The sequence below is a fragment of the Cotesia typhae genome, unplaced genomic scaffold, assembly GCF_013202065.1.
Source record: "Cotesia typhae breed Kobodo isofemale line unplaced genomic scaffold, CoteBio_Ctyphae contig_20, whole genome shotgun sequence".
In the NCBI taxonomy this organism is placed as follows: domain Eukaryota; kingdom Metazoa; phylum Arthropoda; class Insecta; order Hymenoptera; family Braconidae; genus Cotesia; species Cotesia typhae.
Genome location: NW_027423725.1, coordinates 470,060 through 485,442, shown reverse-complemented (window position 1 = coordinate 485,442; position 15,383 = coordinate 470,060). Strand labels below are relative to the sequence as shown.

The 15,383-nt window shown below is 26.3% G+C and overlaps 3 protein-coding genes across 3 annotated transcripts; 1 reads left to right on the top strand and 2 right to left on the bottom strand.

Moving 5' to 3' along the window:
• Positions 1-3,036: 3,036 nt before the first annotated feature.
• Positions 3,037-6,791, bottom strand: Atac2 (Ada2a-containing complex component 2). Its single transcript, XM_074259773.1, has 3 exons — positions 6,398-6,791; positions 3,992-5,704; positions 3,037-3,424 (listed from the first exon to the last, which is right to left on the bottom strand). The coding sequence occupies exons 1-3, from the start codon at positions 6,702-6,704 to the stop codon at positions 3,069-3,071; spliced, it is 2,376 nt and encodes a 791-aa protein (XP_074115874.1). The 5' UTR covers positions 6,705-6,791; the 3' UTR covers positions 3,037-3,068.
• Positions 6,792-7,133: 342 nt separating this feature from the next.
• Positions 7,134-11,544, bottom strand: Lbr (lamin B receptor). The gene is made up of 7 exons (XM_074259092.1): positions 11,374-11,544; positions 10,961-11,125; positions 10,694-10,895; positions 10,030-10,292; positions 8,702-9,681; positions 8,312-8,439; positions 7,134-7,896 (listed from the first exon to the last, which is right to left on the bottom strand). The coding sequence occupies exons 2-7, from the start codon at positions 11,108-11,110 to the stop codon at positions 7,613-7,615; spliced, it is 2,007 nt and encodes a 668-aa protein (XP_074115193.1). The 5' UTR covers positions 11,111-11,125; positions 11,374-11,544; the 3' UTR covers positions 7,134-7,612.
• Positions 11,545-12,032: 488 nt separating this feature from the next.
• On the top strand, positions 12,033-15,375 carry LOC141537886 (heat shock factor 2-binding protein). The gene is made up of 6 exons (XM_074259093.1): positions 12,033-12,118; positions 12,201-12,381; positions 13,048-13,271; positions 13,671-13,933; positions 13,989-14,318; positions 14,883-15,375. Exons 1-6 carry the CDS (start codon positions 12,083-12,085, stop codon positions 14,917-14,919), a joined length of 1,071 nt encoding a protein of 356 aa, XP_074115194.1. The 5' UTR covers positions 12,033-12,082; the 3' UTR covers positions 14,920-15,375.
• Positions 15,376-15,383: the final 8 nt, after the last annotated feature.

Genomic DNA, 15,383 nt, shown 5'->3' with positions numbered 1-15,383 from the left:
TATATCGCTAAAAATTTATGTTTAAATAGAAAAATTTATTCGGAGTAATTTAAAATTTTTTTTTTTTTTGATAATAATTGAATTTTTTTGTAAATTAATTAGAAAAACTCGATTATTTTTCCGAGTAAAAAAAAACAATTTATGATTGGCTATGACGGCTTTATATCATTTGGGGCTGAGAGCCAATGAAAATCACGTTATATACTTGGAATTTCTGTACACACAACGCCACCTTTAATAACAACTCAGTGAACACCTAACCTAAATAATAACCATTATCTAGGTCATAAAAGTAATTATTATTTATTATATAATTATTTTGAAATTAATAGACATTAAAATTTAAATATGGGTGGCGAAGGATTAATTATAACCTATATTTGGCAAAACAACTGTATATTTTTTTAAAACTGACAACGCCAACATAAATATTTTTAAATTTCGCCGTTACTCAACAGATTTAATGACGTCACTTTGAATTCAGATTCTAAAGAAGAAATTTTTAATTTAAAAATTATCCGAAAAATCAATAGTTAAAAACACATTTTCCATTTTATTTTCTCAGTAACTTTGATTAAATTTTAAAAAGAACACGCAAGTACTTTATTTTGTCAAGTTTAAATTGGAATTATTGTTTCGAATGAGGTTATATTACTGTATAGCTCGGTTAACTTCGGAACCTCTCGTTCACCATCGGCTGTTGTGGGTCAGCATTGTTTAAAAACAAGACTTCTAACCTAAAATTGTTATTTTAAAGAAGATTATCGATTGTTTTGACTAAAATAAAAAAGAAGAAACAATAAAAACCTTCATAATTAATAATAATAATAATAATAATAATAATAGTAGATAAATTGTATCGCGAATGTTTGCCTTGGACTGATTTATTAAATATTACCACTAAAATATTTAATATCGAAACATTAACAGAACTAAAAAGTAAAGTAGTGTACAATGAAAATAAAAATAAACAAAACTAAAACAATGTATTTCTACTTTTTAATATTACGATGAAAGCTTGAGGAGAGATAGTCTGCATTGGGAAAGTGTTCCACAATCAAATTATCATTTAATAAATAAAATAAAATAAACTAATTAATTAATCAATCAACTAATTAAATAATTAAACAATATACATTAAATAAATTATAATTAAATTTATTTTTTCAAATGTGCCTGACGTTAATATTCAACGATGTTGGATTAATTAACTATGTTTATTTAATTAATATATGTTTTTGACTATAGTTTATTTAGTTATTAAATAAATTTTCTACTGCGTGAGTTATTCTGTCATTAAAGTTTATTAAAATTTTTTTTTAAAAAGAGACTGCACCCTTTTGATTTTATTAAATTTTTGCAGAAAATTTCGCTTGTTATATTTTTATTATTAATATTTATTTACTGGATTTATTATAAGTATATTAATTACATTTCTAAGTTAAATAGTATTTCAAATGTGATTTATTTAAATATTTTCATGTTAAATAATTATTATGGTCTCACTTAATGATTATATATTTAATTGTTTATGATTTTGTATAAATTTTTTAAATTATTTCGGTATATTAATAATATTAATAAAATTCATTAATCAAATCATTCAAAAGTGTCTTATTTGTTATATTTTTTTTTTTATTTATTATTTCTTCTTTTGAGAAAAAAATATAACCTATTTTTTAGGTTATGATTTATGATGTTATTAATATCACAAAATTTGCATTAATCAAGAAGAAATAAAAAAATTTTTAGGTTATGAATTTTTGTGTTATTAATATAACAAAATTTGAATTAATTAAGATGAAATACAATTATTTTAGGTTACAATGTTATTAATGTCACAAATTTTTGTCTGAGAAGAAATACAAAATTTTTTAAGTTATAATTTATGATGTCATTAATATCACAAATTTTGCATTAATTAAGAAGAAATATAATCTAATTTAAATTGTGATGTTATTAATACCACAAATTTGCATTAATTGAGAAGAAATGCAACTCATTGTAGGTTATGATTTGTGATGTTATAAATATCACATAATTTGTATTATTTGAGAAGAAATACAATTAATTTTAGATTAATAATTATGATGTTATTAATATCACAAAATTTTCATTGATTAAGAAGAAATATCTTATTTTTAGATTATAATTTGCAATGTCATTAATATCGCAAATTTTGTATTAATTAAGAAGAAATACAATCCATTTTAGGTTACAATGTTATTAATTTCACAAATTTTTGTCTGAGAAGAAATATAAAATTGTTTAAGTTATATTTTATGATGTTATTAATATCACAAATTTTGTATTAATTAAGAAGAAATAATGACCAATTTTATTTATTCTTTAAAAATGTTATTTAAATTTTTAAATTTAAACAAAAAAAATTAATTAATAAAAAAATAACCTTTAATTTGCCACGCCGCAATTAATATAGCAAAAATTTAAAAATTAATGAAGAAATAAACAATTTTTTGTTTACAAAAGTCTTCCATTAGCTAAATTATATCTTCTAAAATAATTTCAATTAATTAATTATTAATTTAAGACCATAATATTTATTAATGCATTTAAAAAATGTAAATTATTTATTTATACAAGAAGAAATAATTTCGGCGAATGAAGATAACCTAAAAAACGACGTCAGGTCTAAAAAATTGAACATATTTTTATTTAACGCACATTACTGCATATCGAATAATTACCAGCACAATAAAGTTGTACTTTAAACACTCACGCAAGTTTAATTAATATTACTATTATTTATTAATTGTTGTGTAATGAAGAAGTTTATTTATAATTCACTTGTTAATTTAGTTAATATTAATTATTAATAATTACTATCATTAACTAATGTTGTTTTCAATTAATATATTTAATAATTTTTTTTAAGAATAATCTGTCCAAAAAAACAGTAATCAGTATTGATTTTAAATGTAATTTATAAATATAATAAAAAAGGCAGTGATGCAAAAAATTATTTTTTTTTTTTCTTATTTATACCTTAATTTTTAAATTTGAATAAATAAGATATTTAAAAAAAAAATTAATAATTTTATTAAAAATTATCTACTGAGTCTTAGAAATAAAGCATGTCTGGATTCCTTGGCGCCAGTTGTCATGTACTTGTCGTAAAAATCCTGGACGAATTGTTCAATTTTGAATCCGAATTTTTGATACAAGATCAGCGCAGGATTCGTCGCTGACACGTGGAGCGTTACGTCTTTGCCCATGGACGTCTGTATCAGGTGATAGAGCATGAATGTCCCGATTCCTGCTTTTCTCCACTCGGGTCGGATCAGGAAGAAAGAGATATAAGACTCCTCGAAGCCTATGTCTGGAACGAGGATTCCAAAGCCGATTATTAGCTTCTTGTAGAGGACTACGCAGGTGAAATCTGGATACTGCAGACACTCAGTCACTAAAATAATAATTTTTATTAATAATATACTTGATTAAAAAAAAAAAAAATTAAAAAATTATTTCAATGAAAAAAAAAATTAAAATATTTATTTAGATGAAAAAAAAAAAATTAAAAAATTTATTTCAATGAAAAATCATTCATAATTTTTATTAATAATATTTTTAATTAAAAAAAATAAATCAATGAAAATTTTTTTAATTTATTTTAATAAAAAATCATTCATAATTTTTATTAATGTATTTAATTAAAAAAAATAAATAAAAAAAAAAATTAAAAAAATTTTTTTTAATGAAAAATCATTCATAATTTTTGTTAATAATATACTTAATTAAAAAATGTATTTCAATGAAAAATCATTCACAATTTTTATTAATAATATTTTTAATTAAAAAAAATAAATAAAAAAAAATTTTTTTCAATTTTTAAAAAAAAAATTTTTTTTTTTATTTCTTCAAAAATCAATCTCTTTGGTTGATCTCATTTTAAAAAATCACTAAAAAAATTCGACTATCCTGAAAACAAAATTTTTCTTATTTTTTTAATAATATAAATTAAAAATCTTACAATCAATCCCCGGCCAGAAGAACTGACACGCCAAGCTATTGATCCCCGGAATATGCTGAGGCCTGACATAAGAAAAATCAACAGTGCTTCTAGCCCTAGGCCCCCAGTTTTCTTTCTTCCCATTGACCTTAGCATCCATCTCCGCCATGACCTTGAGCCACAACGGCTGATAACTGTCGTCCCTCCTAATAAACGGCTTCAACTTCCTCTGAGTATAAGGACTGCAAATTTCTCCATGTTCGCAAAAGCCCATCAACCTTTGCTCACTCCTCGCAGTAAGAAAGTCCGTCCTGAACCTATCAATAACCCTCCCCTCTTTCTTATCGACCTTTTCTTCTCTATCACTGTCCCAGTCGATAAGCCTCATATTTCCCAAGCGCTTTATCCTCCTCACCGCCATCTTGCGGTACAATCTTCTTATTCTCGGAGACATTTTGTCCAGCCAAGATTTGTTCACAGTTGACAATAAATATTCTTCTTCATTCTTGTTCATCTTAATCTTAGTCTCTATTTTCAGATTTGATTTCTTCCAAGGAAACTCTCGCTTCACAGAGCTTGTGAACAAAGATTGCGCTGGTTCTTGCTCGTAATTACTATCACTGTTGCTATTAATATCATCACCATCGTCTTCATTGTCATCATTATCATCATCTTCTTCCATTAACATGTCATGCATCCAATTGAGGTTAAAAGTATTTACAAATTTTATTAAATCATCTTCTCCAAAAGATTTTAAATCGATATTAATATCATCTTCATTTTCCATCCCTAAATCTTGTTCCATATTAATATCAAAATTTTCTTCATCAATAATTAATTCTGGTTCATTTTTTACCGATACAGTCTTATAATCTTTATTATTTTCAATTTTTAATCGACTTAAATCTTGTTTTTTATTTTTCAAATTTAAATCTAAATTTTGTCCAATAAATTTATAATCTTGATTTTTAACCATTTGACTATAATCTTGAAAATCTTGATTTTTAACCAATTTATTATAATCTTGCAAACCTTGATCTGGAACAATAAATTCATTATCCAAATCTTGATTTTTTTGAATCAACTGATTAAAATCTTGTTTTTTTTTCATCCCAAATTTATTAGCATCATCTTGATCATCCAAATCTTGATTTTTACCAATAAGCAGATGATTTAAATCTTGTTCGCTTTTTACAACAAATTTATCTTTAAAATCTGATTCCTGATTTTCTGTTCCAGCTCCAGTTCCTCTTCCAGGAACTTCATCATCTGCGAAAAGAAAATCAGACAAGATTTCGGAGGGCTGGACGTACTCACGAGAGAACATCGAAGGCGTGACAGTCCTGGAGGAGTCTCCGTAACTGTCTGAGCTAGATTCTTCGACAGGTGATGAGTTGATGCTGCTTTGGTCCAGTTGGTTATGCTGCTGGGGTAACTGGACCTGGTGAGACTTGGCCAAGCGCTTTCGCTCGTTTATCGCCTGCTCGTTCCTCGCTATCAGCACCTCTGGAGGATCATGGCTGGTCAGTTTCCAGTACCCGGACTCTTCGAGCTCGTCAGACCCTGAAAGGAAAAAAATCTGGCCCTTTTTGGAGGAATGCGACAGCGCGCCGGAGATGGTGCCTTTCCAGTTCTTTTTTTGCTTGACATTCTTTGGGAAGAGAATGTCCCAGTTTTTCTCGACGAAGGCGTTCACGTTGTAGTTCCAGTGGAAGTAGCCCCGTTTGCTAATACCTGGTGAAATTAAATTTGTTAGAAATTAGTGAATATTTTTAAATTTTATTTTTATTTTTATTTTTATTTTATTTTTATTTTTATTTTATTTTATTTTTATTTTATTTCATTTTTATTTTTATTTTACTTTAATTTTATTTTTAAATTTTACAAATAAAATTATTCTAAAAATTATTTAAAAAAAGAAGACACTGAAGTTAATTTACACAAAAAATTTTTTATAATTTTATAGCAATTTAATTACTTAAAAATTAAGATACCTAACTAATACCTGCAAATTTTTAGAATTTTTTTTATTTAAAAAATTGATAAAAAAAAAATTATAATTAACAAAAAACTTGTAAAATTATGGGCAATTTTTAAAAACCATTTTTTAGTTATAATAATTTAATAATTATAAAAAAAAATTTTAAATGTTGACCAGTTGACCAATTGTTATTAAGAGTTAATTAATTATTATTTTACAAAAATTTTTTTTCCAAGTGTATTTAAAAAACAAAATATGGCATTTAATCATCATAATAAAAAATGGCGGAAAAATTTTTTTTTAAAAATTGCATTGGTAATTTTTTAAAATCTCTACAAGTCCATTTTTTTTGCTATAATTTATTTGTTAAAAAAAAATTAAAACAATTGTGAAGTGACAGCTAAATTAAATGTCATCATATTTTAGCATTAAAAATAAATAAATACCTGCAGATTTAGCACGCAAATTGTACAAAGTCAAGATCACAATTCCCAACCAGGACATCTTCTGTCTCACTAGAGTCTCTTCTCCCAGAGGATGACATTCCTGGCAAGTCAAGTCAAAAAACACATCTCCAATTAAACCACCAGGTATTCCACCGCGACGTAAACAGCGTACGTGAATCGACGCCTCGCAGTTTAGACACTTTAAACTGGGATTGTCGTAGGGGTCACATGTTTGGGAACAGTACTTGCAAAAAGTCGGTTTTAATTCTTGTAAATCTGATGATGAATCTTCCGATTCTTCACTCATTTTTATAACTTTTTTTCACTGTTTATATTTTTTTTTTAGAAGCCATCAGGTTAGAAGTGCACGTGTTCATTGTTACACTGTCACAGTTTTACAAATAACAATGTGGTATTTTTCTGCGCATGCGCAAAAAAAGAAAAATTACTGGCGCTTTCATTGGCGAAAATTTTTTATTGCGCATGCGCAGAACAAACATGCACAAAAAATTATGCGTACGTAGTATTGGCGGGAAAATTTTAAAACTAAAAAACATTTTTTAATTATTAAAAATTATTTTTTTTTTTTAATTTTTATTTGTACTAAAAATTTTGAAAATTAAAAAAAAAAGTTTTTTGACATTTTAATTTTTAAATTATAAAATTTATAATTTTATAAATGATATAAAAAAAAAATAAATGACACTATTACCAAAAATTATTATTTATTACCACTAATATTTATTACAATACAATTTTTTTACAATTAAAAATGTATAAAATTTATGTATTTATAATTTCTTTTTACTTATTTGTCACTTACAATAATAATCAATTTATAAACTCTTATAATTTAATGAGATGTTTATTATTTTATTTAAATAGAAAAACTCATTTACGTTAATAATAATAATAATAATATTAATAATTAAATATAATTACTTATGAATAATGTATCAATTAATTTGTTAAGTAAATTTGTTCATAATTGAGTTAAATAAAAAAATATTTAAAAAATTGACGCTACTCAATCAAGTGTCACGAAATCGCTGACACAAAATGGTCCAAAAATTCACCGTAATTTAGTAAAAAATAAATTTCTAAATTTAACATAATTACAATTTTAATTAATTAATTATTTAATTTAAATAATCAAAGAGATTCAAATTAGTTTGATCAATTAAGAAGGCCGTGAGTGATAAATACTTGGGGTATTTAAAAAATACGCTTAAATATAAGTGATCTAACACGTAGACAATAATTTTCCCAGGCCGCGCCGTACCGCTTATGACAGCGTGAATTGTCGCGAAGTGCGCGGTGGGCGAGGACCAGGGTGCAGCATAATGCCGACCAGTAGAGTACGAGATCATTGTTCAGGGTCACAAGGACCATGGCCCAGTTCATAAGAATGTCTCCTAGGTAATTTGGATGTCTAATTAGTCCCCAGAATCCGGAGATTATTATTTTCTTTCCTTTGTTGGTTGATAATGTTTCTAGTCCTGAAAAATATTTAATTATGTAATTATTTAATGATTAATTAATAATTTAATAATTATTTAAATGATTTAATTTTTAAATAATTTATTTAAATAAATTAAAAAATAAAATATTTTTAAAATAAATTAAAAAATTATTTAAAATAATTTAATAATTATTTAAATTAATTAATTTTTAAATAATTTATTTAAATAAATTAATAAATGAAATATTTTTAAAATAAATTAAAAAATTATTTAAAATAATTTAAAATAATTTAATAATTATTTAATATGTAATAATTTAATAGAGCAAAATTCTAATTTTTTATATTTCACAAGTCACGGCAGTCGCATAGTGACTGCAAAATTGCTAATTAAAAAATATATAAAACTAAAATGTTCCGTATTTTATTAATTATACAAATAATATACTTACGTAATGATTCTTGGGAGAAAGGATTTCTACGGAAATTATTTTTTTGTAAATTACTGAAGCGGTAGATAAAGTACCCAACGCAAAATACAAATATCAAAAATCCCAGCATCCAAGGAGACGTGTTGTTTCTAAATAAAATAAAAAAAAAAAAAAAAAAAAAAAGTATATTTAAAGCAATAATTAAAATTTAATTTTTTTAGTATTTTTAATTTATAAATTAAGAAATTATACGCAATTGGAATTAGAAAAAAAAATATTTTTTTTTTTTCAAAAGTATGTACACAGAAAATTTATTTTATTTTTTAAAAATTTTTTTATTTATTTATTTTTTTCAAAGTGCGTATAAATCCTTAATCTATAATAATTTGTATAAAAAAAAAAAATACTTACACTTCCTGTGCTAATAAATATCTCGGTCCTAAAGTAACCAAAAACGGATATATCAATCCAGCGACGCAGGTCATATAACCAGTACCCTCATAGAGAACTCTAAAACTGGTCAAAGTGACGTCCTCAAAGTACAAATAATCAAAGCAGTAAAAAGTCAGCATCAAGCCAACAGTCATGATCGTCGGGTTCAAGTCCAAGAAAGCTTTCAAAGCCACGAGATCTTTAAAATTGCTAAGCCCACCAAAGTCAACATCCTCGGAGCTCTTGAGCATGACCGCGATGATGATCACCATGGTTCCGATGACACTGACGCGACTCAGAAGCATCTTGATGTCCAGTTTGAGCACCCGCGGGTTGATTTCGCGGCCTTGCCAGAAATCGTAGATGAAATTGTTGGTGGACCCGTAGATGTTAGCAGTGGACACAGGAATCCTTCCGCCCTTAATGAAAAGGGCTATCGACAGAATGGTACCCGTGATCCAGGAGAGGACTGAGAACCGCAGCAGGTTGTCAATAATGAAGTTCGTAATGTCAATCCCGAAAATCTCAGCGGTTTTGTAAGACACCAGGACCAGCAACAGCGTGTGAGCTCCGTTCAATCTATACTGCAGCTTTCCGCTCCGCATCTGCATCCCGTCGACCACGCTTCCCAATGGCAAAAACGACGACAAAGCTACGACCAGCAGAAAACTGATGTAAGCTAGTGCTGCGTACAAGTTGAAGTAACTCTGCAGCTTAGTTGAGAATTTTAAACCCGGCAGCAGGCATTTGTTGTTTTGACAACTGATCTGAGGGAGAATTATCGCGCAAGGTAGCAAAATTGTCAGGCAAATTGCTCCAATCCAGCCAAGCCATTCCTGGGGCTTACTCACGAGCTCGATTTCAAGGGATTTTTCTTGCTCTTTTTCTTTCTTTTTTGTCTTTTCGGTTGTTGATGAGTCGGGGAGAACTTCTTCTTCATAATATAATTTTTGAATGTCCTGTAATTATTATTATTATATTTATACCAGATGTACAGAATTTTTATTTGTTAGTATTTTTATTGTTAAATAATTTTTTTTTTAAATTAAAAAATATACACTTTGGAATTGAATTTAAAAAAAATTTTTTTTTTTTTTTTTTTCATTTTTAATTTTAATTTTAAACTAATTTAGTCTCATATGTCTGAGTAATAAAAGTTATCTATAATAATTTACAATGATCTTAATATGTTGCATAATTTACATTTAATTAATTTCAACAATTTATTATTAAATAAAAAAATTTTAATTTATTTGATATATTTAATTTTGATTTATATGTTTGAAAACTTAGGAAAAAATACTTACAGGCTCGCGTTGAACGGAAAAACCACGTTCTTTAGTATCAGCCAGGTAGTCGTACATGATTGCTTTACGTTCAACAGGTAATGACACTGCACGATCGATGCCTCGAAGGCTAACCGAAGAATCTTTCAACATATTATTGAGGATTCTAACCGATCGTCTTGTTGCTGTTGGAGCTGACTGGTCTTTCAGTCGAGATTGCAGAGGCATCAACTCAGCTACGTCGTCAGATTCGCTCATTGTACTCTGAGAGTCTGTTTTAAAACCTATTTTTTTTTTAAATTAAAGTTTTAGTTTATTAAAATAAAATTTTCCTATTAAATTTAATTAAATTAAATTTTTATAAAAAAATTATTATTTTAATTTTTTATAAAATTTAACATTTTAATTTTTTATAAAAATTTTTTCAATTTTCTTAATTTATCAAGAATAAATTTTTATAAAAATTGACTATAAAATTTTTATAAAAATTCACTTTTATTAAATTTACTCTGATAAAAATTTTACTATCACGCCAAAATAAAAAAAAAAAAAAAAAAAAAGTAAAAAAAAAATATTTTTAAGGCAAAAAAAAAAAACTAAATCAACATTGCAATATTGACTCAATTGTTAAATCGCTCAACAAACTAAAAATTGCCCAACTAAAAACGCTGATCAAACAACCTACTTTTTTCGTCATCAGACTGCTTGGGAGTAATCTTAATAAGGCGCTTAGGCCTGCCAGGAGATCTACCAGGAGACCTGCGTCCCGGAGATCTTCTACTGGGCGACCTTCTGCTCGGAGATTTTCGACCGGGGGATTTTCTCAGCGGGCTCTTGTACAATTTTCCCTTGATAGTTCTCGCCGTGCTCCTCGACGGTCTTTCAGGCTAAAAAAATTTCCAAAATTAGCAACCAAAAAAAAAAAAAATGTTTAAATATTTAAAAAAATTACCTGGATATTATTTTCAAGTACAGTATGCTCTTTACCGCTCTCAAATTGTATAACATACTTATCCCCCCTGGCCATTAAAATTTTTCCCTTTTGAAATTCGTCAATATTTGGTGGCTTTGCCAGCACTTGCTCTCCCGCCATGAACTTCATTTTTGTTTATCTGTACTGCAACCACAAAAACAAAAAAAAAACATTTAAAAAAAATTCCTCACAATATTTACAAAAAAAAATAAAGAACTAAAACATAAAAAAAAAAAAAAAAAAAAACACAAAATAATTTACAATTAATAATTTTTAACAAAATAAAATTTCTAGCCGCCCGAATTTAAAAACTGTAAACAACAATTACAATTAGCATATTTATATATTTATACTTGTTTATATATTAAGTTAAAGATTTAATGAGTACTTACATATTGCAATGAGTGAGAAATATTTAATTTCTTTTTTTGGCGTGTAAACGACTCGAGCTTGAGGTTATAATTAAAAGCTGTATTTTTTTTGCGCTTGCTTGTGCTCTTGCCTTTCGCTACTATATAGTTCACCACTATACACTCTACACTCTTCACTGTACCTGCACTTGTCTTTATGTGTGAGTTGTGTCTTATCTACATTATATATATATATATATATATATATATATATATATATATATATATATATATATATATATATATATATATATATATATATATATATTTATCACTTATATATATGTACAGCGCATAGCACGGACGCTTGTAATTTTTTCAAGCAAGTGTTTGTAAAATAAACGCTCCGAAACCACGCGAGTGCGCGTCACTACATTAATGGCGTCAGTCTTCACTTTGTGTACTTAAAATGGCGGCAATTATCTTGATTTTCTCGACCAATCAGAACCGCTCAAAATAAGTAGCTTTAAAGTTTGCCCAGATGGCGCTGATTAATTTTATAAATTTCCGTTTAATTTGAAATTCACCTGAAAATATTAATCAAATATTTATTTATTTATTTATTTATTTATATATTTATTGAAGTAAATAATTAATTATTGTAATTAATATATTATTATAATTATTATTTTAAGAAATTAAAAAAATTTGTTATGATTAATTTGATTAATTGTTTTTTATTTGTGACATAATGGAAGAAGATTTGAAGAAAGTAGAAAAAAATTTTGTGAGTTATTTTGTGAGGTTAAAATTTTGACTTTAGTGACTTATTGATGGTTAATAATTTTTTTTTTTTTTTTTTTTTTTAGGATGACATTGAAGATAATATTGAAAAAGCGAAAAATAATATTGAAATTTTTCTTGAAGATCTTCCGAAATTAATTCTCGACCCGGTGTTGAATGAACATATTGACACTTTGAGATTGAGGTTTTATCAGATGGTTCAAACTAATAATTCACTGATTGACACTTTTCTTCGGAGATTAAGAGGTAATTTCATTAAAATTCATATGACATTTAAGTTAGCTGTCACTCTACAATTGTTTTAATTTTTTTTAATAAATAAATTATAGCGAAAAAAAAAAAAATATTAAAAAACTGAACTTGTAGAAATTTTAATAAATTAAAAATGCAATTTTTTTAAAATAATTTTTTTGTTAAAGAAAATTAAAAAATTATCAAGTGACAGTTAACTTTAATGTCATAAAATTCATTTAGCAAATATTTTATAATTTTAGAAATTTTGAATGCAATTTTTTTTTTTAATAATTTTTTTTTTTTTTTTTAAACAAATTAAATCTCTGCTAATTTTAATATGTGATTTAATCAAATTTAGTAATTTATCAAACTTAATATTGTTTTAAAAATATTTTATCAATATCAAAAAGTTGAATTTTTTTATAATTATTTTTTTTTATAGTTTTATTATACAAGCTTAATATTTATGAGAAGAAAACACAAGTAAGATAAAAATTATTCTTCAAAACTTCTAAATTCATTTTTTTATAACATTATTCCTGAAATAAATAAATTATTCATAAATTTCTATAAAAATTGTTGGAAATCTACTCAAAAATATGTTAAAAATTTTTTTTATAATTTTTACAAAATTATTTGTTTTCTAAATAATTAATGAAAGAATTTTTAAATAAACAGAGACTGAAGATAAGCTTGCAAAAATGGAAGCAAGCTACGGAGACTTGTTCTTGAAGCATCAAAAAGAGCAGCAGACAATCGCGCAATTTGAAGAAGAGGTAACTCAGCTGGTGGCGCAGACTGATGAGCAGAGTAAATATTGTACTGAGCTCGGGGCTACTGCATTTTCTTTGCTATGGACAACGTCAAAGTATCCGCAGAATCTTAATTGCTGGTTGACTGACGTATGTATGTGTTTAATCTGATGTAACTACCTGGAAAAAATCCATAATTTTAATTTAAAGTCAAGGACAACAAAAATAAAACTTTAAACTTGTTTAGTACACTGGAAAAAAATTAACTTGTTCTCAAAGTAATTTTTTTCTTGAAAAAAAAATTTTCTAAAATTAGGAAAAAATAATTTTGGATAAAAATTCTTTAATTTTTTCAAAAGTTACAAGCTTAAATGATCCCTTAATTTATTTGTTAATTAAAATCAAATATCTGCGATTTTTAAAATTTATTCTTTTTTAATTAATTTAATATAAAAAAAAAAAAAATTAATTAAAAATATGACTTAGAATAAATTAGATTTGATAAAAAAAATTATTATTATTAATATTAACATAAATTATTAATTCCAGAGGCAAGACAAAGTTGCAAAAGCAATATCAATAGCCAACACAACATTCTCATCATACATCGAAACATTTTCGCCGAATTACCCACCATTAAAAAACGACATCACTGAATTCACAATGTCAGTCCTGGGATTCATCGCTAATTTGACGTCAATTGGAGAAGGCCGGCAATTTCTCTTAAAATTACCTGACGGCAGAGATTTAATTAAGCACCTGATCCAAGAAATTCCGTCATTAGTCGGGGAAATCGGGCAATCTGTAGTCCAGTAAGTATCAGTTAATCTCCAATAGAGATTATAATAATTAATAATTTAACTTAAGGTTGATTCTGCTGATCCTGTACAACGTGAGTCTGAACAGAGAAGGACTCGCTTATCTGCTGGAGTTGAAGGTCTACGAGAACGTTGTAAAGTTTTTCGATGACTCCTTCCCGCAAGAAGTCAGGGAAAAAGCTCTGAGGATTCTCCAGTCGCTGACTTATGAACTTCTTAATTATCGCGTACTTGAAAACCTCGTCAAGACTCTTCCGATGGATAAATTGTCTGACTTGGCTGCGGGTACTGATAATCTTGCTGTAATTGCACAGAGTATTGTTATTAATATTAATAATAGTCGGGCTGCTGGTGATACTTGTAGTTATGTTTCTTCTTAGTAAGTTTTTAATTTTTTTAATTATAATTATTTTATTAAAAATTTTTAAATTCAATAAAAAAATTCAATTATTATTTTATAAATTTTTAAAATTAAAAATTAATAAAAATAGTTTAAAATTGCTTTATAAAAAAATTGTAATAGAAATGTTAATTGTTTGTAAAAAAGAGGTCGTTAGCTTTTACGTAAGCTAAATAGTTGTCCTAGAGCTTAAATTCTATAACTGTAGATATGTAAATTTAATGCACCATTATTTTTCAAGGACTGGCCTAGGTCGAATAAAATCAGGTCATTTTTACGCAGTCGCTAGACTTAGTTATCTAAAATTTATATAATTTTTTCTAAGTCATAAGTAGAAAAAAATTATATAACATTTTTTTAATGAATAATTTTTTTTTTTAATCTTCCATAGTAAATTAAATTTGAAAAATTTTAGAAATGTCGCAGACCTTTTATTTTAATTAAAGGATCAAGGGGTCAATAACTTTTTAAAAAATTTGAAAATTTTCATCTAAAAATTTTTTTTAAAGCTTTTATTAATTTAGAATAATTTTTAACTTCTAGCAAGGGACTTAGAGATGGAACCAGAATGATCCCTTAATTGTAAAAAAATTTAATTTATAATTTTTTTAAAATGTAAAAAAAAATAAAAGGTCTTAAATTATAAAAAATGGTGCTAAAAAAAAACTTGGCAGGTAACTAAGATAGAAATGTGCATTAAAAATGAAACATAATAAAGCAAAGTCTAGACTTGATAGCAGACTGCAGACAAGCATATGATGAGTATTTATTGGACAAGAATAACAACAATCTGGGGTATCGCACATATAAAACCAGGTATCGATCTGGTGTTCGTGTAGACTGGCGACCAGCAACCAGCAACTAGGGTTGAGCTGACACGACGGGCGTGTGCTCACCAGGCGCCAGTTCACCAATCAATGAAACACAAAAGCTCGATCGTGATCTACTCAAGAACTTAAATTTTTATTCTGCTTTTTTTATTAAAGATAAAAAATTTCTTAATTTTTTTTTTTTTTTAATAAATTCTTAAAAATTTTAAATAAT

Excerpts from the sequence above, each read along its gene's own strand:
- Atac2 (XM_074259773.1), bottom strand. The coding sequence starts at position 6,704 with ATGAGTGAAGAATCGGAAGATTCATCATCAGATTTACAAGAATTAAAA. Across the intron at positions 5,705-6,397 it reads TTTGCGTGCTAAATCTGCAG|GTATTAGCAAACGGGGCTAC; the intron begins GTATTTATTTAT and ends TAATTTCACCAG. Across the intron at positions 3,425-3,991 it reads CTTCTGGCCGGGGATTGATT|TGACTGAGTGTCTGCAGTAT; the intron begins GTAAGATTTTTA and ends TTATTATTTTAG.
- Lbr (XM_074259092.1), bottom strand. The coding sequence starts at position 11,110 with ATGAAGTTCATGGCGGGAGAGCAAGTGCTGGCAAAGCCACCAAATATT. Across the intron at positions 9,682-10,029 it reads TTTCCGTTCAACGCGAGCCT|GACATTCAAAAATTATATTA; the intron begins GTAAGTATTTTT and ends TAATAATTACAG. Across the intron at positions 7,897-8,311 it reads TTTCTCCCAAGAATCATTAC|GACTAGAAACATTATCAACC; the intron begins GTAAGTATATTA and ends AATATTTTTCAG.
- LOC141537886 (XM_074259093.1), top strand. The coding sequence starts at position 12,083 with ATGGAAGAAGATTTGAAGAAAGTAGAAAAAAATTTT. Across the intron at positions 12,119-12,200 it reads AGAAAGTAGAAAAAAATTTT|GATGACATTGAAGATAATAT; the intron begins GTGAGTTATTTT and ends TTTTTTTTTTAG. Across the intron at positions 12,382-13,047 it reads TTTTCTTCGGAGATTAAGAG|AGACTGAAGATAAGCTTGCA; the intron begins GTAATTTCATTA and ends TTAAATAAACAG.